The sequence below is a fragment of the Oncorhynchus mykiss genome, chromosome 13 (assembly GCF_013265735.2).
Source record: "Oncorhynchus mykiss isolate Arlee chromosome 13, USDA_OmykA_1.1, whole genome shotgun sequence".
Classification (NCBI taxonomy): domain Eukaryota; kingdom Metazoa; phylum Chordata; class Actinopteri; order Salmoniformes; family Salmonidae; genus Oncorhynchus; species Oncorhynchus mykiss.
This window is the reverse complement of record NC_048577.1, coordinates 39739211-39760173: the sequence shown is the minus strand read 5'-3', so window position 1 is coordinate 39760173 and position 20963 is coordinate 39739211. Positions and strand designations below refer to the sequence as shown.

Genomic DNA, 20963 nt, shown 5'->3' with positions numbered 1-20963 from the left:
CCCCCATATGTATTTTGGCGTTGACTCTGTTACGTCAGCTGTTTCTCTGCTGTCCTGCAGTGTCCCTATTTTTGTAGCTGAAAGTGTGAAGAACTGACTCTGTTGCAATGGAAAATCGGATTTCGGAGAACATTTCAGCTTGGAAAGCATAGGAAATTGTACAATCCCACTCAAATTAACCAAGGACACGGAATTAAACGTCTCTGCTTGGTAACTACATTTTTATTTTCGGATGGGATGGAAGGACACTTCTGCGCAAGGGACTCTTATGCAGTGGCTAGCAGCTAATGTTCAAATGCTAACTATAAAAACAATCAGCTAGCTACAATAAACGATTTGCATGAACGTCAGCGAATAAACTGACTTGTTTAGCATATACAAATGCATTCCGACAGTTTATTGTAATTTGTGTATTTTACTAAATCGAATCACTTAAAATGGATTAATGGATAGTTGGCAAGCTAGCTAGCCAATTAAGCTAGCTAGCTATGGATAGTTGCTGTTCTTGTGTTAGCTGACACGCTAAGGTTAGCTATCCAATTAGGTCAACATAACGCTTGTCTTTGAAAAGCTTTTTTGTGTTGTGTTGACTCGTATTTAATGGTAGTCATTACTATAACGTTACCCCTAGCATGGGAAATATATCCCAGCAAGCTACTGTTAGCTATCTAGCTAGTTGATGGGTTAAGATGTAACTTGACTTCCCAATTAAGATGTAGCACGAGACAGCTGAAAGTTAGTTTGCTTGATAGCTCAGCTCATTCCTCACAGGAAATATTGTATTTTGAAACTTATTGCATGAGGGGGTGCCCAACAAGTCAGGCAATCATGTCTAGTAAAGCCATGACTAAAGAGAAGAAATCTGGTAGCTTCAGCAAGAAACTCTTCAGACGAAGCTCTGTGCGCTCCGTGGGTAGTTTTATGGGCAGAGTCCTCAGGACCCTGTCAACCTTGTCCCATTTTGGATCAGACGGGCATGCTATTGAAGGTGACAAAGACGATGGGGGTTTCACATTATTCAAAACGGGAGGCAAAGATTCACCAGTTTTGGATGATAGTGACCGTTTCCTCGGAGAGAAGGTCCCTGGAGTGTCTGGTCTCAAAAACCATGGTAACACTTGTTTCATGAATGCCATCCTCCAGTGCCTGAGTAATACTGAACTATTTGCTGAGTATTTGGCACTGGAACAATACAGGGGAGTTGAGGAAACGGATGAGGAGAAGGAGAAACCGAAGACAAACGGTGTGCATTCGGGGAGGAAGGGCCCTCATGACAGAGGCGAGGTGACAGAGCAGCTGTCTGGACTGGTCCGGGCCCTGTGGACATTTGAATACACCCCACAGCACAGCAGGGAGTTCAAAGTAAGTTGGTACAATGTATCATAAAGCAAGACTACTTCTCTCACAGAACTGCATTTGGCCCTATACTACACGTCTTTGAAATGGTCAAATACATTTAGGCTACATCATACTTCTGAGACTAGGCTATCACCAGAATTTTCAAGCAGTGTTGCTGTTTGTTGCAGAATGCCGTCTCAAAGAGCGCTTTGCAGTATAAAGGCAATGCTCAGCATGACGCTCAGGAGTTTCTGCTCTGGCTTCTGGACAGGGTACACGAAGACCTCAACAACCATCCCAACAACAGGCCTTCCATTAAGGTAAACTTTTGTTTGCGCATCATAGAGTTAGGGCCTACTAATGCAACTTCAGGAACGGTGGTAGTGGCCAGGTTAGCACAACGAGACAGTGATGTGACCTCGAGCTAGCAGTGAATGGAGCTGTACCTGAGGTGAGTCAGCAGTCTGAGTGGATGAGGTGACAGGAGGTGGCTGGCTAATTCTGATGTCCTTTGAAGACTCATTCAGACATTCCAAACGGAATAACATTTGAGCGGTAAGGGCCTGGCATCCTGCAGGACAGATTTACCGACCTAACCCATTTCTGAACGCAGAGCCCCTTATCAGGCATCAATCTCCCAGAGCACTGGGACAAACAAATTAGGAGAGAGAGCTCACTTCCCTACTTTACGGTGTGCTGACGGATTCATCTCCTGTGGGAGAATGAACAGGAAGTGATGGTGTTCTGTGTCCCCTTCCTGGATTGCTTCCAATCTGAAACCGTTTGGAACAGTCTGTGCATATATTATGATGACATTTTGTTTGTTTTGGTCTTAGGCAAGGATTTTTCAGCTGTTCGTGCTATCTAGAGGCAATCCAAAATGTGTAGCCGAAGTCTACGCTCCTTTGTTGGTGATTGGTCAACAGTAGGGATTATTCAATGTAGAGTTTGTCATCACAAATCGTCTTCATTCAAATTTTGTTCACTTGAAAAGTAAAATTGTGCGACTTAGATCTCCTCGGCAAAAACGTAAACATTTATGACAGATTTCTTGAGTTATCTTAGATGAATTCCGACTATGTTGAGGAAGTTTATACTGGCTACGGTGTCTTAAATGGACAAACGGTACTACTGTCACTTTCTCATTTTTCAAGCAAAGGTCTTTTAAGGGAGTATGCGAGCACATTCGTTTGGATCACCTTAGGCGCCAGCCTGAACCGAAGCATGAAGAAGACTTTAGACATGCAGTGAGAGACGTGACCTGAATAGACCCCACAGAGCTTTGTTGATTAGCCTGCCTTGTTAAATGCTCATAATTCCTTGAGGATAAGTCAGAGGAGCCGCAGCGTCACAGGTAGTTTTATTTGTATTTTGGTCTCTTATCCTTTCGATGTCTTTCAGACGGCTTTGGATGCTCATTGACCCAGTGAATAGAATACAGCCTCAATATCCTAAATGGTCTAATATGCAGTAGGAGCTCATCCACTCTGTTTTGTCCTATTAGCCACCAGTGGAAGAGGATGATGGGGGCCTAGAGGGGCCTTCTCTTCCGCTCTCAACCGGTTCATTTGTGCAAGAGCTATTTCAGGCCCAGTACAGGTAGGTCTTATTTGATGCTTACCCCTGAGGAGTTTTATATTCTCCATTCTGTTTATTCCTCATGACTTCTTCTGAGACAAATTAGTTCCCTTTCTTACCAACAGGTCGTCGCTCACCTGCCCGCATTGCCAAAAACAGAGCAACACCTTTGATCCTTTCCTTTGCATCTCCCTGCCCATCCTCTTACCTCACACAAGGTGAGTACACACCTCTGCTGTGTTCCATCATTGGGTCTGATGGGAGGAACAAGACTGTTGACAAGTGTTGAAATGTACATCTTGAGACTATTTGAGACTGCGGTTCATTTCAATTTCCCAGGGATGCGGAAGCAAAGTAAATAAGAAGGAATGTCGTTTGGGGCCAAAGTCTCCAAAATGGCATATATCTGCAGACCAAACCAAGCCAGTAATTACGTGACTATTCTATTTCTAAAGTCAATTTAAGGGCTACATGCCCAGAAAACACTAAATGGCTAAAGTAAAAAAGGGAAATGGACTATGACTTTTTTTAGAAATATGTTGAGTTCTTCTCTGTCATAGTTTAAGTATTTTGAGTTTCATTATTTGTGCCTAGCAGTCAAAACCACCTTTATGCTCACTCAGCTGACTATTCATAATGCTCCTAAACGGAGGTACCTGGGACATGCATGGCCTTTTTTTGTCCTCATGATGCTATTTTTACAATGGTGTTATACTGTCACATCAAGGAGAGAGCGCCTGTTCGATGCAGATTCTTTTTTTAAGTCACTAAATTCATTGCTGTCCATGCATTATTAAAGATGGGAAGAATGAGGTGAAATGAGGAGATATGCAGTGGCAAATGATGTCCCATTAGTCCTCTGGCTGTCATTTGATTGATGACAGAATAATGGTCCTCCAGACCAAGGCTCAGTGGCTCACCGCTCTGGCTTCACTACTACTTCGTCCTTCTCCCAGAAACACAATTCTGTTACTCAACTTTGGGTTATCAGTTATCACTAGTCTGAAGCATCTAGTTTATTTATCTGAATAAAAATGTTCTGCTAAGCCTGTTATGCCACTGTTTCTGGCCATAGCTGATGTTAAGACCGATCCCACATAACTGAAGTTCAAATGACAGAGAAACTCGGAAATGGCAACCATCTTAAAAATGAGGGTTCTTCAGACTGTGGGGTATCTCAAACTGAACTCCCGAAAGAGCTGCGTTGCTGTGCCTGCTGGTTGAGTTCTTAGTGTCAGCTTAGAGTAGCACTGATCCACACAGTCACCAGAAAAATCCTGCTCAGTGCTCTCAGAGTAATTATAAATTAGCAGTCTCCAGACAGTGTTGTAGCAGCATTACTAGAGGAGGTGGAAACGTGTCCTCTCCTAGGAGGTTGATTATTGGACTTAATTGTGTTTAATTTGGCAAAAGTTGCTGTTTGTCCATTCTGTTATTTCCTGGCCTTTGTCAGTGGTTTTTATCTGGTGTTTTGTAATTCCTTATATGGTGCCAATATTTGATCCCTGTCATTCCCATGTTTCCTCTCTCTTCCCAGGCCTCTGTATGTGACAGTGGTCTACCAGGGGAAGTACTCTCACTGTATGAGGATCGGAGTGGCCGTGCCCCTGAACAGCACCGTGTCCAGACTCCGAGATGCTGTGTCACGTGAGACCAAGATCCCCCAGGACCAGGTGCTGCTTCCTTCCTGCTCTCTTATCCCTAGCAGCCTCAGCTCTGTCTTACTAGGTTACATGAATACAGAAGTGAACTTGAATGCTTTATTTTCTGGTGGTACCTAGCTTCTAAGGATTGTTATCTGAAAAGAACAGTAAAGGAGTACCCTACTTAGGCTTACTTTTTCCTTTAATGATTCATCCCTGGGTACTAGACTGATTGTACCAGCAGGTGTGCTCATTTCAGTACTAATAGCTGCATTACAGTGTTGTTGTAAGTACTATTAGGCTAGTGCATCATAGCCTCTAATCAGGGTGAAGGGATCACTCGAACAGAGCCCATTGTATCCCAGAACAACAGAACTGATGCCTTGGGTTTGATGTGGTTGAAACGTTCATACAGTGCTCTCATTGGATTACATTAAGCAGAACACTAGTGTGTGTGACATCTTGGTCAGAATAAGAAAAGTTGTCATGATTTGAGGGATAGGGCAAGGACTCCAGGAGAAAGGGAGGGGGTTTTCAGTCATAGTGTGTAGCCTTCCATATTTACCATTGTTCTGTATTTGCAGAAGAGGTAGTAGGCCTATACACTGAAGAGAATATTGATGTTGTTTATTTATATTCTGTAATTCATTCACTGAAATGAGCATGGCCTAACTCTAATCTGTTTCACCATCTTATCTGAATAAAAGGTTTCAGTGTTGACTAAATGGCAGCAGCGTATTGACTTGTTTTGGTCATCTCCGCATCCCTCTGATTCAGTTTGTTTTGACGGAGATGTACTATGACGGTTTCCACCGCTCCTTCTGTGATGACGACGACGATCTCGATATCATTCAGGAGAGCGACTCCATCTTTGCCTTTGAGACGCCTGAGACCTTCAGACTAGAGAACATTAGAACCAAGAGAGGTACCTCTTCACTATTCATCTACTGTTGATATCAAATTATTTAATACATTTGGGCATTTCTCAATGAAAGTTTTTTTTGGTAGTGTACTTGTCATGCATTTTGTATAATGTATATTGAACTATTGACTGAGTATCACTGACCGATTGGGATTTGAAATCCAGGGAGTCTCCTTGCCAACCTGAACCAGAACAACTTAAAGTTTGGGAGTGAGATGAGCAGGACTCCATCTTTCATGCAAGGAGCTGTGAATCCTGCCACTGCGTCGGCCAATAAGAACACGGGGGTCGACAAGATGATCCTGCTTATCTGTAACCGAGCCTGCACCGGTCACCAAGGGAGGAGGTACTATAGAGATGTAATATTGACTGCAATGTTGGAATTGTATTTCTATGGGTACTACAGCCCAGTGTTTTCCACTGTCCTCTGAAACCGTTACACCATGCAGGTCAAATTATATTTGTTATATTAAACCTCTTATGCATGAGACATCATATTGATCCCGTTAGCGGGATCTTAGCCCAACAGCCAGTGAAAGGGCGCCAAATTCAAAACAACAGAAATCTCAGAATTAAAATTCCTCAAACATAGAAGTATTTTACACCATTTTAAAGATAAACTTGTTGTTAATCCCACCACAGTGTCCGATTTTAAAAAGGCTTTACGACGAAAGCACACCAAACGATTATGTTAGGTCTGCACCTAGTCACAGAAAAGCATAGCCATTTTTCCAGCCAAAGAGAGGAGTCACAAAAAGCAGAAATGGAGATAAAATTAATCACTAACCTTTGATGAGTTTCATCAGATGACACTCATAGGACTTCATGTTACACAATACATGTAACACAATACATGTATGTTTTGTTCGATAAAGTTCATATTTATATCCAAAAATCTTGAGTTTACATTGGTGCGTTATGTTCAGTAGTTCCAAAACATCCTGTGATTTTGCAGAGAGCCACATCAATTTACAGAAATACTCATCATAAATGTTGATGAAAATACAAGTGTAATGCAATGAACTTTAGATAAACTTCTCCTTAATGCAACCGCTGTGTCAGATTTCAAAAAAGCTTTACCGAAAAAGCACACCATGCAATAAGATGAGTACAGCGCTCAGACAACAAAACAAGCAATACAGATATCCGCCATGTTGTGAAGTCAACATAAGTCAGAAATAGCATTATAATTATCTTCATCAGAATGCACTCCCAGGAATCCCAGTTCCACAATAAATGTTTGATTTGTTCGATAAAGTCCATTTATGTCCAAATACCTTCTTTTTGTTTGCGCGTTTAGCCCAGTAATCCAAATTCATGAGGTGAGAGCAGATAAAGTCCAAAAGTTCCGTTACAGTCCGTAGAAACATGTCAAACGATGTATAGAATCAATCTTTAGGATGTTTTTAACATAAATCTTCAATAATGTTCCAACCGGAGAATTCCTTTGTCTTCAGAAATGTATTGGAACGCAAGCTAACTCTCACGTGAACACGTGTGACCAGCTCATGCCACTCTGGCAGACCTGACTCATTCAGCTCCCATTTCCCCCTCCTCCACAGTAGAAACATCAAACAAGGTTCTAAAGACTGTTGACATCTAGTGGAAGCCTTAGGAAGTGCAATATGACCCCATAGACACTGTATATTCGATAGGCAATGAGTTGAAAAACTACAAACCTCAGAATTCCCACTTCCTGGTTAGATTTTTTTCTCAGGTTTTTGCCTGCTATATGAGCTCTGTTATACTCACAAACATCATTCAAACAGTTTTAGAAACTTCAGAGTGTTTTCTATCCAAATATACTAATAATATGCATATCTTAGCTTCTGGGACTGAGTTGCAGGCAGTTTACTCTGGGCTTCTTACTCATCCAAGCTACTCAATACTGCCCCCAGCCATAAGAAGTTAACAGACTCCAAGTATACCTTAACAGGAGAATATCATGCCCTCTGTTCCAGGTTTGGTCTTCCATTTGTACTGTACATGGATCGCACTGTGACCTGGGATATCCTGCAGAAGGAGATCCTGGAGAAGATGCATCACCTGCTCAGGCCAGGAGTTTACATTCAGGTGGGTGGAGGATAGTGAATGGAATGGAAACAACCCCACAGAATGCAGGTAAAAAACTTTTTTTTTTAATGAAATGGCTAAAGACTGTGCAGACTTTCACTAGTAGGCACTCTGGTTTACTGCATTTAACCCCCTAGATTCGATTAATTACATAACAAAAAATCCCAATCAAAATCTCAGTTTAAGCTAGAGATGTTTTTTTTTGCATTGGATGCCTCTCAGACCATGAGACGTCGCAAAAATCGTTCTTCTCACGAAAAATGTCTGTAGCATCTGAACAGTTTGTCCTAGAACCTATTATGACCACTCTATGCAAAGGTAAGACTCCCACAAACTCAATTTTGCTCTGACCCCCACAAGTGTCTCAGGACTCATCTGAAGATAACCGGTACCGGTTTTAAAAAACTAATGGAAGTATGAAGGTCGTTTTGTGCTACCCAAAAAAGGGGTTAAATATGTGTAAAAAAAATATTTACACTAACAGTTAAAAAGTTTGGGTCACTTTTCCTTGTTTTCCATGAAAGCATACATTAAATGAGTTGCAAAATGAATAGAAAATATAGTCAAAACGTTGACAAGGTTATAAATATTGATTTTTATTTGAAATAATAATTCTGTCCTTTGTTTTTGTCAAAGAGTCCTCAATTTGCAGCCATTACAGCCTTGTAGACCTTTGGCATTCAAGTTGTCAATTTCTTGAGGTAATCTGAAGAGATTTCACCCCATGCTTCCTGAAGCACCTCCCACAAGTTGGATTGGCTTGATGGGCACTTCTTACGTACCATACGGTCAAGCTGCTCCCACAACAGCTCAATAGGGTTGAGATCCGGTGACTGTGCTGGCCACTCCATTATAGACCGAATACCAGCTGACTGCTTCTTCCCTAAATAGTTATTGCATAGTTTGGAGCTGGGCTTTGGGTCATTGTCCTGTTGTAGGAGGAAATTGGCTCCAATTAAGCGCCGTCCTCAGGGTATACCATGGCGTTGCAAAATGGAATGATAGCCTTCGTCAAGATCCCTTTTACCCTGTACAAATATACCACTTTACCATCACCAAATCACACCCAGACCTTCACATTGCCTCAACCATGCTTGACAGATGACATCAAGCACTCTTCCAGCATCTTTTCATTTTTTTCTGTGTCTCACTAATGTTCTTTGTGATCCGAAACACCTCAAACTTAGATTTGTCTTTCCTAACACTTTTTTTCCAATCTTCCTCTGCCCAGTGTCTGTGTTTTGTCCATCTTAATCTTTTCTTTTAATTGGCCAGTCTGAAATATGGCTTTTTCTTTGCAACTCTGCCTAGAAGGCTAGCATCCCGGAGTCGCCTCTTCACTGTTGACGTTGAGACTGGTGTTTTGCGGATACTATTTAATGAAGCTCCCAGTTGAGGACTTGTGAGGCGTCTTTTTCTCAAACTATACACTCTAATGTACTTGTCCTCTTTGTCAGTTGTGCACCGGGGCCTTCCACTCCTCTTTCTACTCTGGTTAGAGCCAGTTTGCGCTGTTCTGTGAAGGGAGTAGTACACAGCGTTGTACGAGATCTTCAGTTTCTTGGCAATTTCTCGCATGGAAGAGCCTTCATTTGTCAGAACAAGAATAGACTGACGAGTTTCAGAAGAAAGTTCTTTGTTTCTGGCCACAAATGCTGATGCTCCAGATACTCAACTAGTCTAAAGAAGGCCAGTTTTATTGCTTCTATAATCAGAACAACAGTTTTCAGCTGTGCTAACATAATTGCAAAAGGGTTTTCTTATGATTAATTAGCCTTTTAAAATGATAAACTTTGATTAGCTAACACAACGTGCCATTGGATCACAGGAGTGATGGTTGCTGATAATGGGCCTCTACGCCTATGTAGATATTCCATTTAAAATCTGCCTTTTCCAGCTACAATAGTCATTTACAACATTAACAATGTCTACACTGTATTTCTGATCAATTTTATGTTATTTTAATGGACCAATAATTAGTTTTTCTTTCCAAAATAAGGACATTTCCTTGTTTTTTTTATGTCCTAGATTTAGAACAGACACTTCAAAACCTTGTTTCTTCTGATTTATTTTTTGATTGTCCTTTTTGCCATTCTTGAATGTGTTATTCAATGCATTTCTATGGGCTTTAGTAGTAAATATATTTTTTTGTATGTGTCCTAAAATTCAAAATCAAGTATGACCATCTTAAAACAATTCCATATCAGTTTAGCATCCCCTATCCTCCAATGTCTTAGACTCTAAAGAAATAAACAGTTGATTCTCATGTAAGGGCTTGTTAGACGTTTAAGTTGCCTCATTGGATAGAATGCTGTTGGTCTGGTTTGAAAAGCACGGCCATGGCAACATGTCTATACGTACCAGTCAGGTGGTGGGAATAGGGATTGTGAGTAACTAAAGTCCTGGTATTATCTGCAGGTGGGGCCCTTCAGCCTACGAGTGGTTGGTGTGGTTGGCATCACGTACCTCCTGCCCCAAGAGGAGCAGCCTCTCTGTCACCCAACAGTGGAAAGGTCAGTCTCCTTGTTATTCCTGGTCCTCTGTAGCTCAGTTGGTAGATCATGGCACTTGCAACTCCAGGATAGTGTGTTCGATTCCCAGGACCACCAATACAGATGTGATATCTTCATTTGACCAGTTTCTATATTATGTGGATCTTAATTAATGGACATTTTTGTAGGGGTTGATACATTTTTCATTAAACCTCGAATGCAATAAGTTTTCATTTTGCATGAAAATTCTCTGCGACAACAGAGTGATCAAATTAAGAAAGCACATCTGTATGTAAAAAGAAATGTATGCACGCATGACGGTAAGTCGATTTGGATGAAAGTGTCTGCTAAATGGCATATTTTATATTATCATTCAACTGTAGCTCTCAACCAGGGTCATGTTCAGTAGGGCACATAGCAAGATGTTTCTCACCAGAAAAATATAATTTGTGTTCAGGTAGTATCTCCCCTTTTTCAAAACGTTTTCTTCCTACTGAACACAACCTCCTCTCACCAATTCACAATTTTGTTTATAGTTTACTGCCTCCTTTTAATCCTCAAACCACACTTGAATGCCAGATCAGATGCTCTGATGTCACCAGAACAGTTAAATGGCGTGCCTTTACATGTTTTGGTATCTGTTTCTTCACACATTGCTTGCTCGGCAGGTTTGGTTTATAGTTTATCCCAGTTGCTCATTCAATTGAATAGAACGGAAGTTTGTTGAATAGAATGGGAGTTTGTCACACAGTATACACACTAAAAAGCTGGATAGATGTGTGTACAGCAGGCAAAAAGCCACGTGTAATGTAAATCCAATTCACTTAGATTTGTAGTGTTTTGAAGATAAGAGGAATACAGCTTGTTGGTTGATATGTGTTTAAGTTGTGAAGCTGGCTTATTCTCGTTTTTCCTCAACATAATCTTTCCTTGGCAGAGCATACAAGTCCTGTGGCCAGGGGGGACCGTCGCACGTCAAGATAGTGGTGGAGTGGGACAAAGAGACCAAGGATTAGTGAGTGAACGCTGCACAACAATATTGCTGGTGCTCTGCATCTCTTTGATAAACGCCATGTTTCTGGGTGTTTGTGGTGAGATTTATCCTGCAGGGAAATACAGGACCATAAATGATCCCTATAAAGCCACTAGGGATGGGGACGATTATTAGAATATCCAAATGGACGTTAGTATTCGATTACTAGCGAGGGTATTCATTTAAAATAATAACATTTTAGACATAGATAGGCTAGGCCTATTTTAATGAAAAGGCTTTGTGGCATTGCGACATACAAGGACAGACCATGACATTAGACATTTTAATAAAACAACAGTTTTTATGAGTGCGCTCCATTTAAAAATAAAAAAAAAGGCGTACCGGTAACCTACACACTTTTCACGAGTATAGCTTGTTGTTGTCGGTCAATCAAAGCCGCACTACCATGAAAGGCTCCATGTGTACCAAGTGAAGTTGAAGATTTCTAATTAATGCAAAATGGAATTACAATTTAAGGAAATGAAGTTGGCTAAATGTAAGTAAATAAGTAGGCTACAATGATCAACCAACAGGTAGGCTGTTGTTTAATTTGAATGGAGTTGTTGTAGACAATGACTTGGGGGGCACTGCTGCCTTAATTAGCCTCGCTAGCTGGCTAACTAAATTAGCTGGGTCATTCCTACTAAGCGGTACATTTTGGACCTCATAACTTTTGGAAATAATCTATACTGGACAAAAATATAAACTATAATGTAAATTGTTGGTCCCATGTTTAATGAGCTCAAATGAAAGATCCCAGAGATGTTTTATATAAACAAAAAGCTTATTTCTCTCAAATGTTGTGCACAGTGTGATCATTACACAGGTGCACCTTGTGCTGGGGAAAATAAAAGACCACTCTAAACTTTGCAGTTTTGTCACAAGACAACGCCACAGATATCTCAAGTTTTGAGGTAGCGTGCAACTGGCAAACTGACTGCAAGAATGTCCCCCAGAGCTGTTGCCAGAGAGTTGAATGTTAATTTCTCCGCTATAAGCCGCATCCATTGTTGTTTTAGAGAATTTGGCAGTACGTCCAACTGGCCTCACAACCACAGACCACGTGTAACCATGCCAGCCCAGGACCTCCACATACGGATCTGCTGGATCGTCTGAGACCAGCCACCTGGACAGCTGATGAAACTAAGGAGTATTTGTCTCTAATAAAGCCCTTTTGTCAGGGACAAACTCATTCTGATTGGAAACTTGGCCTGGCTCCGAAGTGGGTGGGTCTATGCCCTCGAAGGTCCACATTTTTCTTTAAAACGTGTATATTTTGACTATCCGGATATTCGAATAGTGAAATAATTTCAAATGCACATCCCTTAAAGCCACCAAACATTCAATAAAATAGATTGTTTGACGATGTTTGTTTTTGCTTTAAGGCAAAAGTCTGCATGCTCAGTTCGGCGGGCGCCTGGCCGAAACCGGCTTGGCAAACCGAACGAGTGTGCTTGCATACTTTCTTAAAATAGCTTCTCTTGATAAATATGAAAAAAAATGGCAATAGTACTGTTTGTCCATTTTGAGATGCCGTAGCTAGTATAAACTTACACAAAATAGTCAGAATGAATCGAAGATAACTCAAGAAATCTGTCATTAATTTTCACGTTTTTGCAGAGGAGTTCATAGTCGTGCAATTTTACATTTAACTACGATGTCTGGTGCAGTATTCATTTTTGAATAAAAAAATGTGCACGAAAGCAAGCCGTCTCTCGTTGAATGACAAAGGCTCTATTGAAGAATCCCTACTGTTGACCAATCACCGACGAAGGGGTGTAGAATTCGCCTACCGACTTTGGCTCAGTTTGCCTACCGACTTCGGCTCAGTTCGGCTAATGTGCCCGAACAGCCGAAAAAACCCTTACCGAACTCCAAAATGAACAGAAACATAATGCCTTCATAATGTATGCACAGACTCATAGGAACTGTTTCGGCTGGGAAGCATGCTGGTGCCTTTAGACATTATAACATAAAGGAATGAAATCCGTAAGTATTAGACTACCTAAGCAATACCCACTTATTGGGAAGTGTCAGATTTAGTATTGTTTGTTAGGATAGGAGGCAGTGTGTTGAGTGATTGATTGGCTGACTGTGATTCCCCTCCCCTTCCATGAAGTCTGTTTGGGCTCAATGAGGAAGAGTACATCCCTGATGCTGAGAGTGTGTATCTGCACAGAGAGCAACACCATCAGCCCCAGGCCTGCACCCTCGCTCAGTGCCTCCAGCTCTACACCAAAGAGGAGCAGGTAACACTGGAGTGCACACATTGTGTTGGCACCACAAGGCCACACACACACATGCATTGTGTTGGTATCACAAGGCCACACACATACACACATTGTGTTGGTACCACAAGGTCACACACGCACATTGCGTTGGTACCACAAGGCCACACACACACACATTGTGCTGGTACCACAAGGCCACACACACACACACACACACACACATTGTGCTGAAACCACAAGGCCACATGCACACACATTGTGTTGGTATTACAAGGCCACACATACACAATATCTGTCGATGCTGTTGTATGTATTTAAACAAGAAAAGAGACCAGGAAAAAGGAACATTCTCTTCTTACCAGAGGGTTTGTTTATTATTCCACAGCTGAACATCCCATAGCCTTTAATTTGGTTGAAATGCTGAGGGTGCTGGATATTCTGCCCCTAATTCTAGGTTTGAAATACAGCATTTTTATAATGGCTTCTCTCTGTCTGGAAGGACACCAGATAGACTGAATATACACTGTGGTTAGCAGAGGCTGGAGGTGGTCAGTTTAAGAACTGGCACTGGTCACAGAAATGAGGGTGCTGTGAAAACATGGAGTAGAGTAGTCTGGAACTCCCTCTGTGAGTGAGACTGATTTAAAAGCACTGCGTTGGGGAGCTTTTCCTTGATGGCTGCGTGTGTGTGTGTGCGCATGGGTGGGCTGTCTTTGTTCCAGCTGGCCCCGGATGATGCCTGGCGCTGCCCCCACTGCAAGCAGCTGCAGCAAGGCCACATCAAGCTCAGCCTGTGGACCCTGCCTGATGTGCTCATACTGCACCTCAAGAGGTTCAGACAGGTACTGCAGCAGCAACACAGCATTCAGCACCCCCTCCAATTCCCCCACTGAAAATTGTGTCCAATAATTCCTGTTTTGTTTAAGTAACGGTAGTTTCTCATGCTTTGGGCGGCCCGACTGGTTCCTATTCTTGGTTTGCCTTCAGTCAGTGTTGCTTGTTCTGTCTTGTCCATGTTCAGTCACTGCCACTCAGTCTTACCCGGTGACCAATCTCCTGCCTGTCGAAGAGGCAGGTGTAGCGCCAGTTCAGTTGACTGGGTACTGTGTTTACTGCTGTGTCCTGTAGGAGGCTGACAGGAGGGTGAAGATGCAGAACATGGTGCGGTTCCCTCTGCTTGGCATGGACATGGCTCCTCACATGGTGAAGAGGTCCCAGAGCAGCTGGAGCCTGCCCTCTCACTGGTCACCATGGAGACGACCCTACGGCCTTGGGCGTAACCCTGACGACTACCTGTACGACCTGTACGCCGTCTGCAATCACCACGGAAACATGCACGGAGGACACTACACAGGTAAGACCGGTGGTTTAGAAGTAAGGTGGTAGTAGTCACTGACTGGAGGTAGATGGATAGGAAAATAACACTACATTCTGACAGTTTCTTCACCATCACCCTAAATCTCTTGTTCTTCTAACCCCCAGCTTACTGTAAGAACTCTGTTGACGGCCAGTGGTACTGCTTTGACGACAGTGAGGTCCAGCCCGTCGCTGATGATGATGTGTGTCAGCAGACGGCCTACATCTTGTTCTACCAGAGGAGGAACACGATCCCCTCCTGGTCCGCCAACAGCTCCGTAGCAGGTCAGTGGTGACTTCTTGGAGTGTGGGATTTTCCTGACACTAATGATGGTGTATTACGTGGTGCTACAGGAGAAATGCCATTAAGTGACATTAAAACTGTCACTTAACACTCTTAGTTGGACAGTAGCATCAACATCTTGGTTATCTTTGAGAGACCTGAGGGGTTGATTGTCGTGTCTATCTGTGCCAGGCTCCACCAGCTCATCTCTGTGTGACCACTGGGTGAACCGTCTCCAAGGCAGCAGGCCTGCCAGCCTGGCTTCCGGGGCCTCCTCCAGACGCACCTCTCTGGTCTCCCTGGGCGAGTCGGTGGAGTTCACCACAGGGGACCGCAGCGAAGATGACGGTGAGATACACTAGGTTTCTCTGTCTTTCTAAATCTTCAGCTCTTTTGCCCTCCTCTCCCCCTCCTTTAGCTAATTATTTATAACCTTACAGGAGCTCTTGCTATGCCCAGTTGAGAAAAAAGGGCATTAAATTATCCTTTTATTGAGTCTAGTGCATTAGTGTAAACTCATTTATTTGTATCTATTTAGGTGGATTTTCGACCCGTCCCTTTGTTCGGAGCATCCAGCGTCAGAGCTTATCTTCCAGATCATCCATTGCCAGTCCTCTGGCCTTCAGTGAGAACAGCATGAAGCCCTCCTGGTCCCTCTCTGCCAAGCTCCATATGAGGTCTAACTCCCCCTCACGCTTCTCCCTGGACTCACGCTCCTCTCCCCCCTTGGAGAGGATAGGAGAGAGGGGAGAGGCCTGTGATGACAAGGTATCCACATCTTGCTTCGGTAGCTACAGCCGGCATGAGCGCTACCCTGGTGGCAGGGCCCCCTTGGCCATGATGGAGGGGAACAGCACCGACCAGGACCATGGCAGGAGGATCCTAGACGAAGTCTACTGCAGGGCCCCCACGCCGGCCGATAAGAAGAGCTCCAAGAGTGACCCGACGGACAACAACAACCAAATAACAGCCCTGGACCAAAACGCACAAGCCTCCCTGTCGAAAGAGCAGAAACGCAAGAGCAGCACCGCCGGATCTGCCCCGAAGTTAGAGAGCGCCGGGTCCAAAAAGAGTTCCACCAAGTCTGAGCCAGAGAGAAACTCCAAGAAGCGCCAGTGTTCGTTCTCCACCCCCAACTCCTCTACATCCCAAATGTCTTCCAGCCCTGTGGTGAAGGGCCCCAAGGTGACCAACTCTAAAGACAAGACCACCAGCAGCAGCACCGCTACGCCCACCAGGACCCCGTCCAAAAAGAAAGTGTCTTTGTCTTCCAAGGGTTCTGACTCGGCAGCTGGAACCCCCCAGTGCAAGCAGCGCATCTCCACGCCGCAGTCCTCCGCTTCCCCCTCCCCCACCGTAAAGAAGAGTGCCTCTGGCCTTGAGAAGAGCACCTCTGGTCGGAAGAAGCTGCTGGAGAGGAGCTGCAGTCGGGACTCAGGGTTGGTAAGCCCTCTGGTTGATAGACCACGTTGGGGCAGCAACGCTGCAGCCAGGACCCCCACCAAGACCGCTGCAGAGGGGGTCCGTCCAGAGAGGTTTTTGCGGAGTTCCATCAGCAGCTCCTCTGTCACCAGCCTGCGCTCCCCCAGCGTCTCCTGCAGGGACCCTAGGCACAGCAGCAAGTCAGAGGACAAGGGCTTGTCGTTCTTCAAGAACGCCCTGCGCCAGAGAGAGTCCCGCCGGTCGGCCGATCTGGGTAAGACCAGCATCCTGGTCAAGAAGGCCTCTGAGAGGACAGCCAGGCTGAGCGTTCAGGAGGAGGATGGGTCGGCCAATGCCTCAGAGCATCATGTGAACGAGGTTGTCACTGAGGTAAAGGAGTCCTCCAAGCCCTCCACCCCAGTCAGACGCTCTCTGTTACCTATTATAGGCAAATCTAAGTCTTCCACTTCTGAATCCAGTCTTAATTCTCCCCCCAATGGGAAAAAGCCTCTTGAGAAGCAGGCGTCCTCCAGAAAGCTTTCTGCCATGCAATCTTCTGCACGCCCAACACAGAAGCCTCAATGACATCATATATCGATAGCAGTCTCATTGTTTTATGTACGCAGCAATTTTTTTTTTTTTCCATGTGCCTAAGATATAAATATATATAGATTGAGAGAGTATATAATATATATATATATATATATATATATATATATATATATATATATATATATATATATATATATATATATATATATATATATGTACTTGTATTTTTCTTTTCATAAGCAAGATGTAAATTATCAAAAGCGCCTTTCTATCCTGTCATGGAACCAAATCATTGCCTTTGGCAAAGTGTGGTATTAGTATACTACTGTACACAAAACTGAATAGGAATGTTTTAAGATAGCACTTTGTAAATACAGTATGGAATATTTTTCTCCAGAACAACGCTATACAGTAACTTAGTAAACAAAAAATCTATTACTGTCAATTTTTATGTAATACTTTTACATGGTTTAAAAAGGTCACGTGAAACTAGAGTAACGGGTCAGGGACTTGACATTTAAGGCTGTTAAGGGTACACTAGTCTTAAGATAGTTTGTGGAGTAGTCTAAAATGTTACTCCTTTTCTACACCTGGTGCTGTTCAAAGGGCAATACTGGCACTGTTTGAAATATTTAAAATGCTGAGGTTCTGAAATATAAAAAAAACAATCTATGTCAGGGGTCGGCAACAGGCGTCCTGTGGTGCGAAACCGCCCAGGAAGTGATTTTTTTGGGGGGTGTTGTGGGACTACCCAAAGTTTTTAGTATAAACAAATATATGTATGTATTTTGGGAATTAAGTTTTTGGTAAAAAAAAAAAAAGGTGTTTAGTTTAGGAAAAGAGACGTGATCGTGTCTCAATGTAATCAAGATATGAAATGATTGTATTTGAGAACAATCTTTTTTTGGGGGCCTTAGTTGTGGTCAATTTGCAGTGTACAAATGATTCTAATTATGTCCCCCCCCCCCCCCCCCCCCCCAACCACCCGCGGCTGAATCTAGTTGCCTACCCCTGATCTAGGTGTTACCAGCCCCGGTAGCACCTCAACCTGTGGTACCTCATGAGAGATTAACGTTTCTGCCATGTTTGGAATAGCAAACAGAGGCTGCTGTATTGTACTGATAAAATCCAACACCGCTCATTTAAGTTGAACATTTGTGCTTATTTGCCTTTGTCCTGTCTTCGGATGAAGTCAATTCAATCTAAATAATGCACACTGCACTGAACGTTTTGCTATTCTTTGCTGTTTACTTGAAGCATACCTACGTAACTGTACCCCTGTCAGGCCCTGCATGGGATGTTCTCCTTAGTTGAATGATAGTTTGACGAGTCATTTCAGTCAGATCTGGTGCCACCCCCCATATCTGCAAAGCTTTTCTAGCTGTAGCTTTGACCTGTTACTGAACTCTCCCTGTGTCTTGCTGTAACCCGTTTGGTAATCTTCCAAGCCCAAGCTTTTCGGTGCAATAGTTCTCAACTGTTCATGCAATCGTTCATCAGTCTTAACTTTAATTATGATTCAAAATACCAGGGTAAACCTTTTTGCTGGTCTGGTTGTAACATATTGAAATCTTCAGAGACCCTTCTACTGAAATGGCATATTTTGTAATATTTCGCTTGCTGACAATGTAAGAGACCCAGTTTCTCCAGGGTCTTGAGATTTGCTATCTCTAACCTACTGCACCAAGTTTAATATTAAACCCCATTGCAGATATTTTGCTGCCTATAGCGACAGTTTGCCTCAAAGTGAAAACCCCCACTGTTACATATGAACTATTAACATTAATGATTGTGTAGGGATTCAGCAACAGTCTGACAACCTGTCACTTGTTATTGTTGCCCATGGCTACGCTGTCATTAAGTGAGCTGCTGCTACAAACACTGTTGAAATGGTGGGCTTTTGAAAGAATAGCAGCTCTAGTTCACTGACTTACTTTGCCTTGACCTGAGGGGGTATACCACAAAGCAGAATCAATGAGTTCGCCAGCTAACTTTGATAAGCAACCAGAAATAACTATTGATATTATGGTTAATGAAATCAATTAGAGCATACCCATTTCAAACGTAACTTTTTATTTTGTAGAAAGATATCAGAATATTTATGCAAGTTAGCTGGCTAACTCCATGATCCTGCGTTATAGTTTACCCTTCTGAAGGCTTGTGTTGACTTCCAGATTTAATGTCTTGGCCTAAGATCTAGTTTATCATGAGCTTGAGTCTCACTGATGACCCGGGTTCCAAACCAGTTCGGTTACCCTGTTGCCATGTTACGAATACATAGAACCACACCTCTCACATCTTTCACAAAATGTCCATTAAAAATATTCTCAACGTTTAGGTGATGAAAAGCTTTGTTATTTTATGGCCCATCTTTGAATATATATTTTATTAGTGAAATCAGCTGCCTGCAACAATATTATTATTTTTGGCTTTTAAGTATATGGTTGTGCCACTGTGTTGTCAATCGATGGAAACAACCATTTCAACACTGTGGAAAGCAGTATTGCATGATAACTCTAACGCATGCATGTCCTTAACTATGCAATAGATTGTTGCTATGTGAACCAGAGAGTAAATGTACAATATATCCTATCTTCCAAATGCCAGCAATGGAGAGCATGGTTAGTGTCTTCCATTGCTTTAATTGCACACTTATGTTTTAGGGTTTTCATTACACTTCTTTTTTACATGCGAGAATGTTACCACATTGTGAAACGGATGTAACCCAAAATCTTTAAGATGCTGAACATTTTGTATTTGTCTTGTTTTCTAACTTAAGTTTACACTAAATTGATTTAGTCTTGTGATTGTTAAGGGATTGTCTCTACCTTTTAAAAAAACATTTTTTTACATTCATTTTCATTGTGTCTATGTTGTTTTCCACTATGCTGGAGTACGTGTTCAAAGGGTGCTCTCTTTTTAAAGAGCAGGTTATCAGTCTTCTCCTTGCCCTCTTGTTCACCAGCAAGGATTTCATTATTAACACTACAGACTGACTCCATCTGTAGCTCAGTCATCTCATGTGTTGCCTGTGCACTCTGCTCTCATTTCACTGTTCTATGAGCTGTTAGATTTAGGTATGAAAGGCATGCCAGTTAATGGATGAATGTCATTATTAAACAACGGGAGTGTTTTAACATTTTTTAAAGAATACTTTTGGTCTCGTAGTTGCCATAAAGACACCTGTTGTGGCATAGACTACTAGAGTATATATGTGTCTAGGGCAGGGCTCTCAAACCCTGTTCCTGGAGAGCTAACCTCCGTGTAGGTTTCTGCTTCAACCCCTGTTGTAACCCGATTCTGCTTATCAATCAGCTAATTATTAGAATCAGGTGTGCTAGATGAGGGTTGGAGGGAAAACCTACGGGATGGTTTTCCGGAACAGGGTTGGAGAACCCTGGTCTAGGACATCTGACATAGTGGTAGCTAATTAGATAGTATAAATACCATGTCATTAATCAGTCATATGGAATTTGATTCATTCTTCTCTCCTTGAATGACACACTGGACTTTAGATACTGATTAGCGAATAGTACCAGGCAGCAGCCCACGTTTCTACAATGCTACAATAACACTATCTTAGTGGTTATCTGTACAGTAGTCTTCTGGAAGTAGTTCAAAACGAGTCCAGGGAAATATTTGATGATGAAATAAGTTTGGGGAAGTGCATGAGACTGCGTCAAACCTTTTTTATGTTAATTTATTTGTATGTTTTGTTTATGATGCATTTATTTTATAAAGAACGCATTTCTTTGAAAGAGACATTATGTTGCTTTACCAATGCAAGAACAACATGTACAATGTAATAAAAAAAACATATGTAAAGCAATATGTTGTATTGTACATGGTCCCTTTTTTTAATACAAATATTTTACATATCTCCAGTATTATGAAATAATGTTGTCCACTGTGACCCACTAGAGGGAGCTTGTCTCCTGTGAATGTTTTTTGCTTTGCACAGTAAAGCCAGTTGATTTGACATCAGTTGTCCAACTGAATATCCTAAAACAAGTAGAATTTATTTGGTATAATTCTTCATG

General features: G+C 42.5%; 1 protein-coding gene across 1 annotated transcript; it reads left to right on the top strand.

Annotated features, from left to right (window-relative positions):
• Positions 1 to 20752, top strand: LOC110486323 (ubiquitin carboxyl-terminal hydrolase 31). The gene is made up of 16 exons (XM_021557834.2): positions 1 to 1362; positions 1527 to 1658; positions 2843 to 2937; positions 3042 to 3134; positions 4454 to 4589; positions 5337 to 5484; positions 5647 to 5827; positions 7443 to 7554; positions 9973 to 10067; positions 10984 to 11061; positions 13199 to 13328; positions 14033 to 14152; positions 14439 to 14664; positions 14793 to 14951; positions 15142 to 15297; positions 15488 to 20752. The coding sequence occupies exons 1-16, from the start codon at positions 799 to 801 to the stop codon at positions 16954 to 16956; spliced, it is 3894 nt and encodes a 1297-aa protein (XP_021413509.2). The 5' UTR covers positions 1 to 798; the 3' UTR covers positions 16957 to 20752.
• The last annotated feature ends 211 nt before the right edge of the window (positions 20753 to 20963 follow it).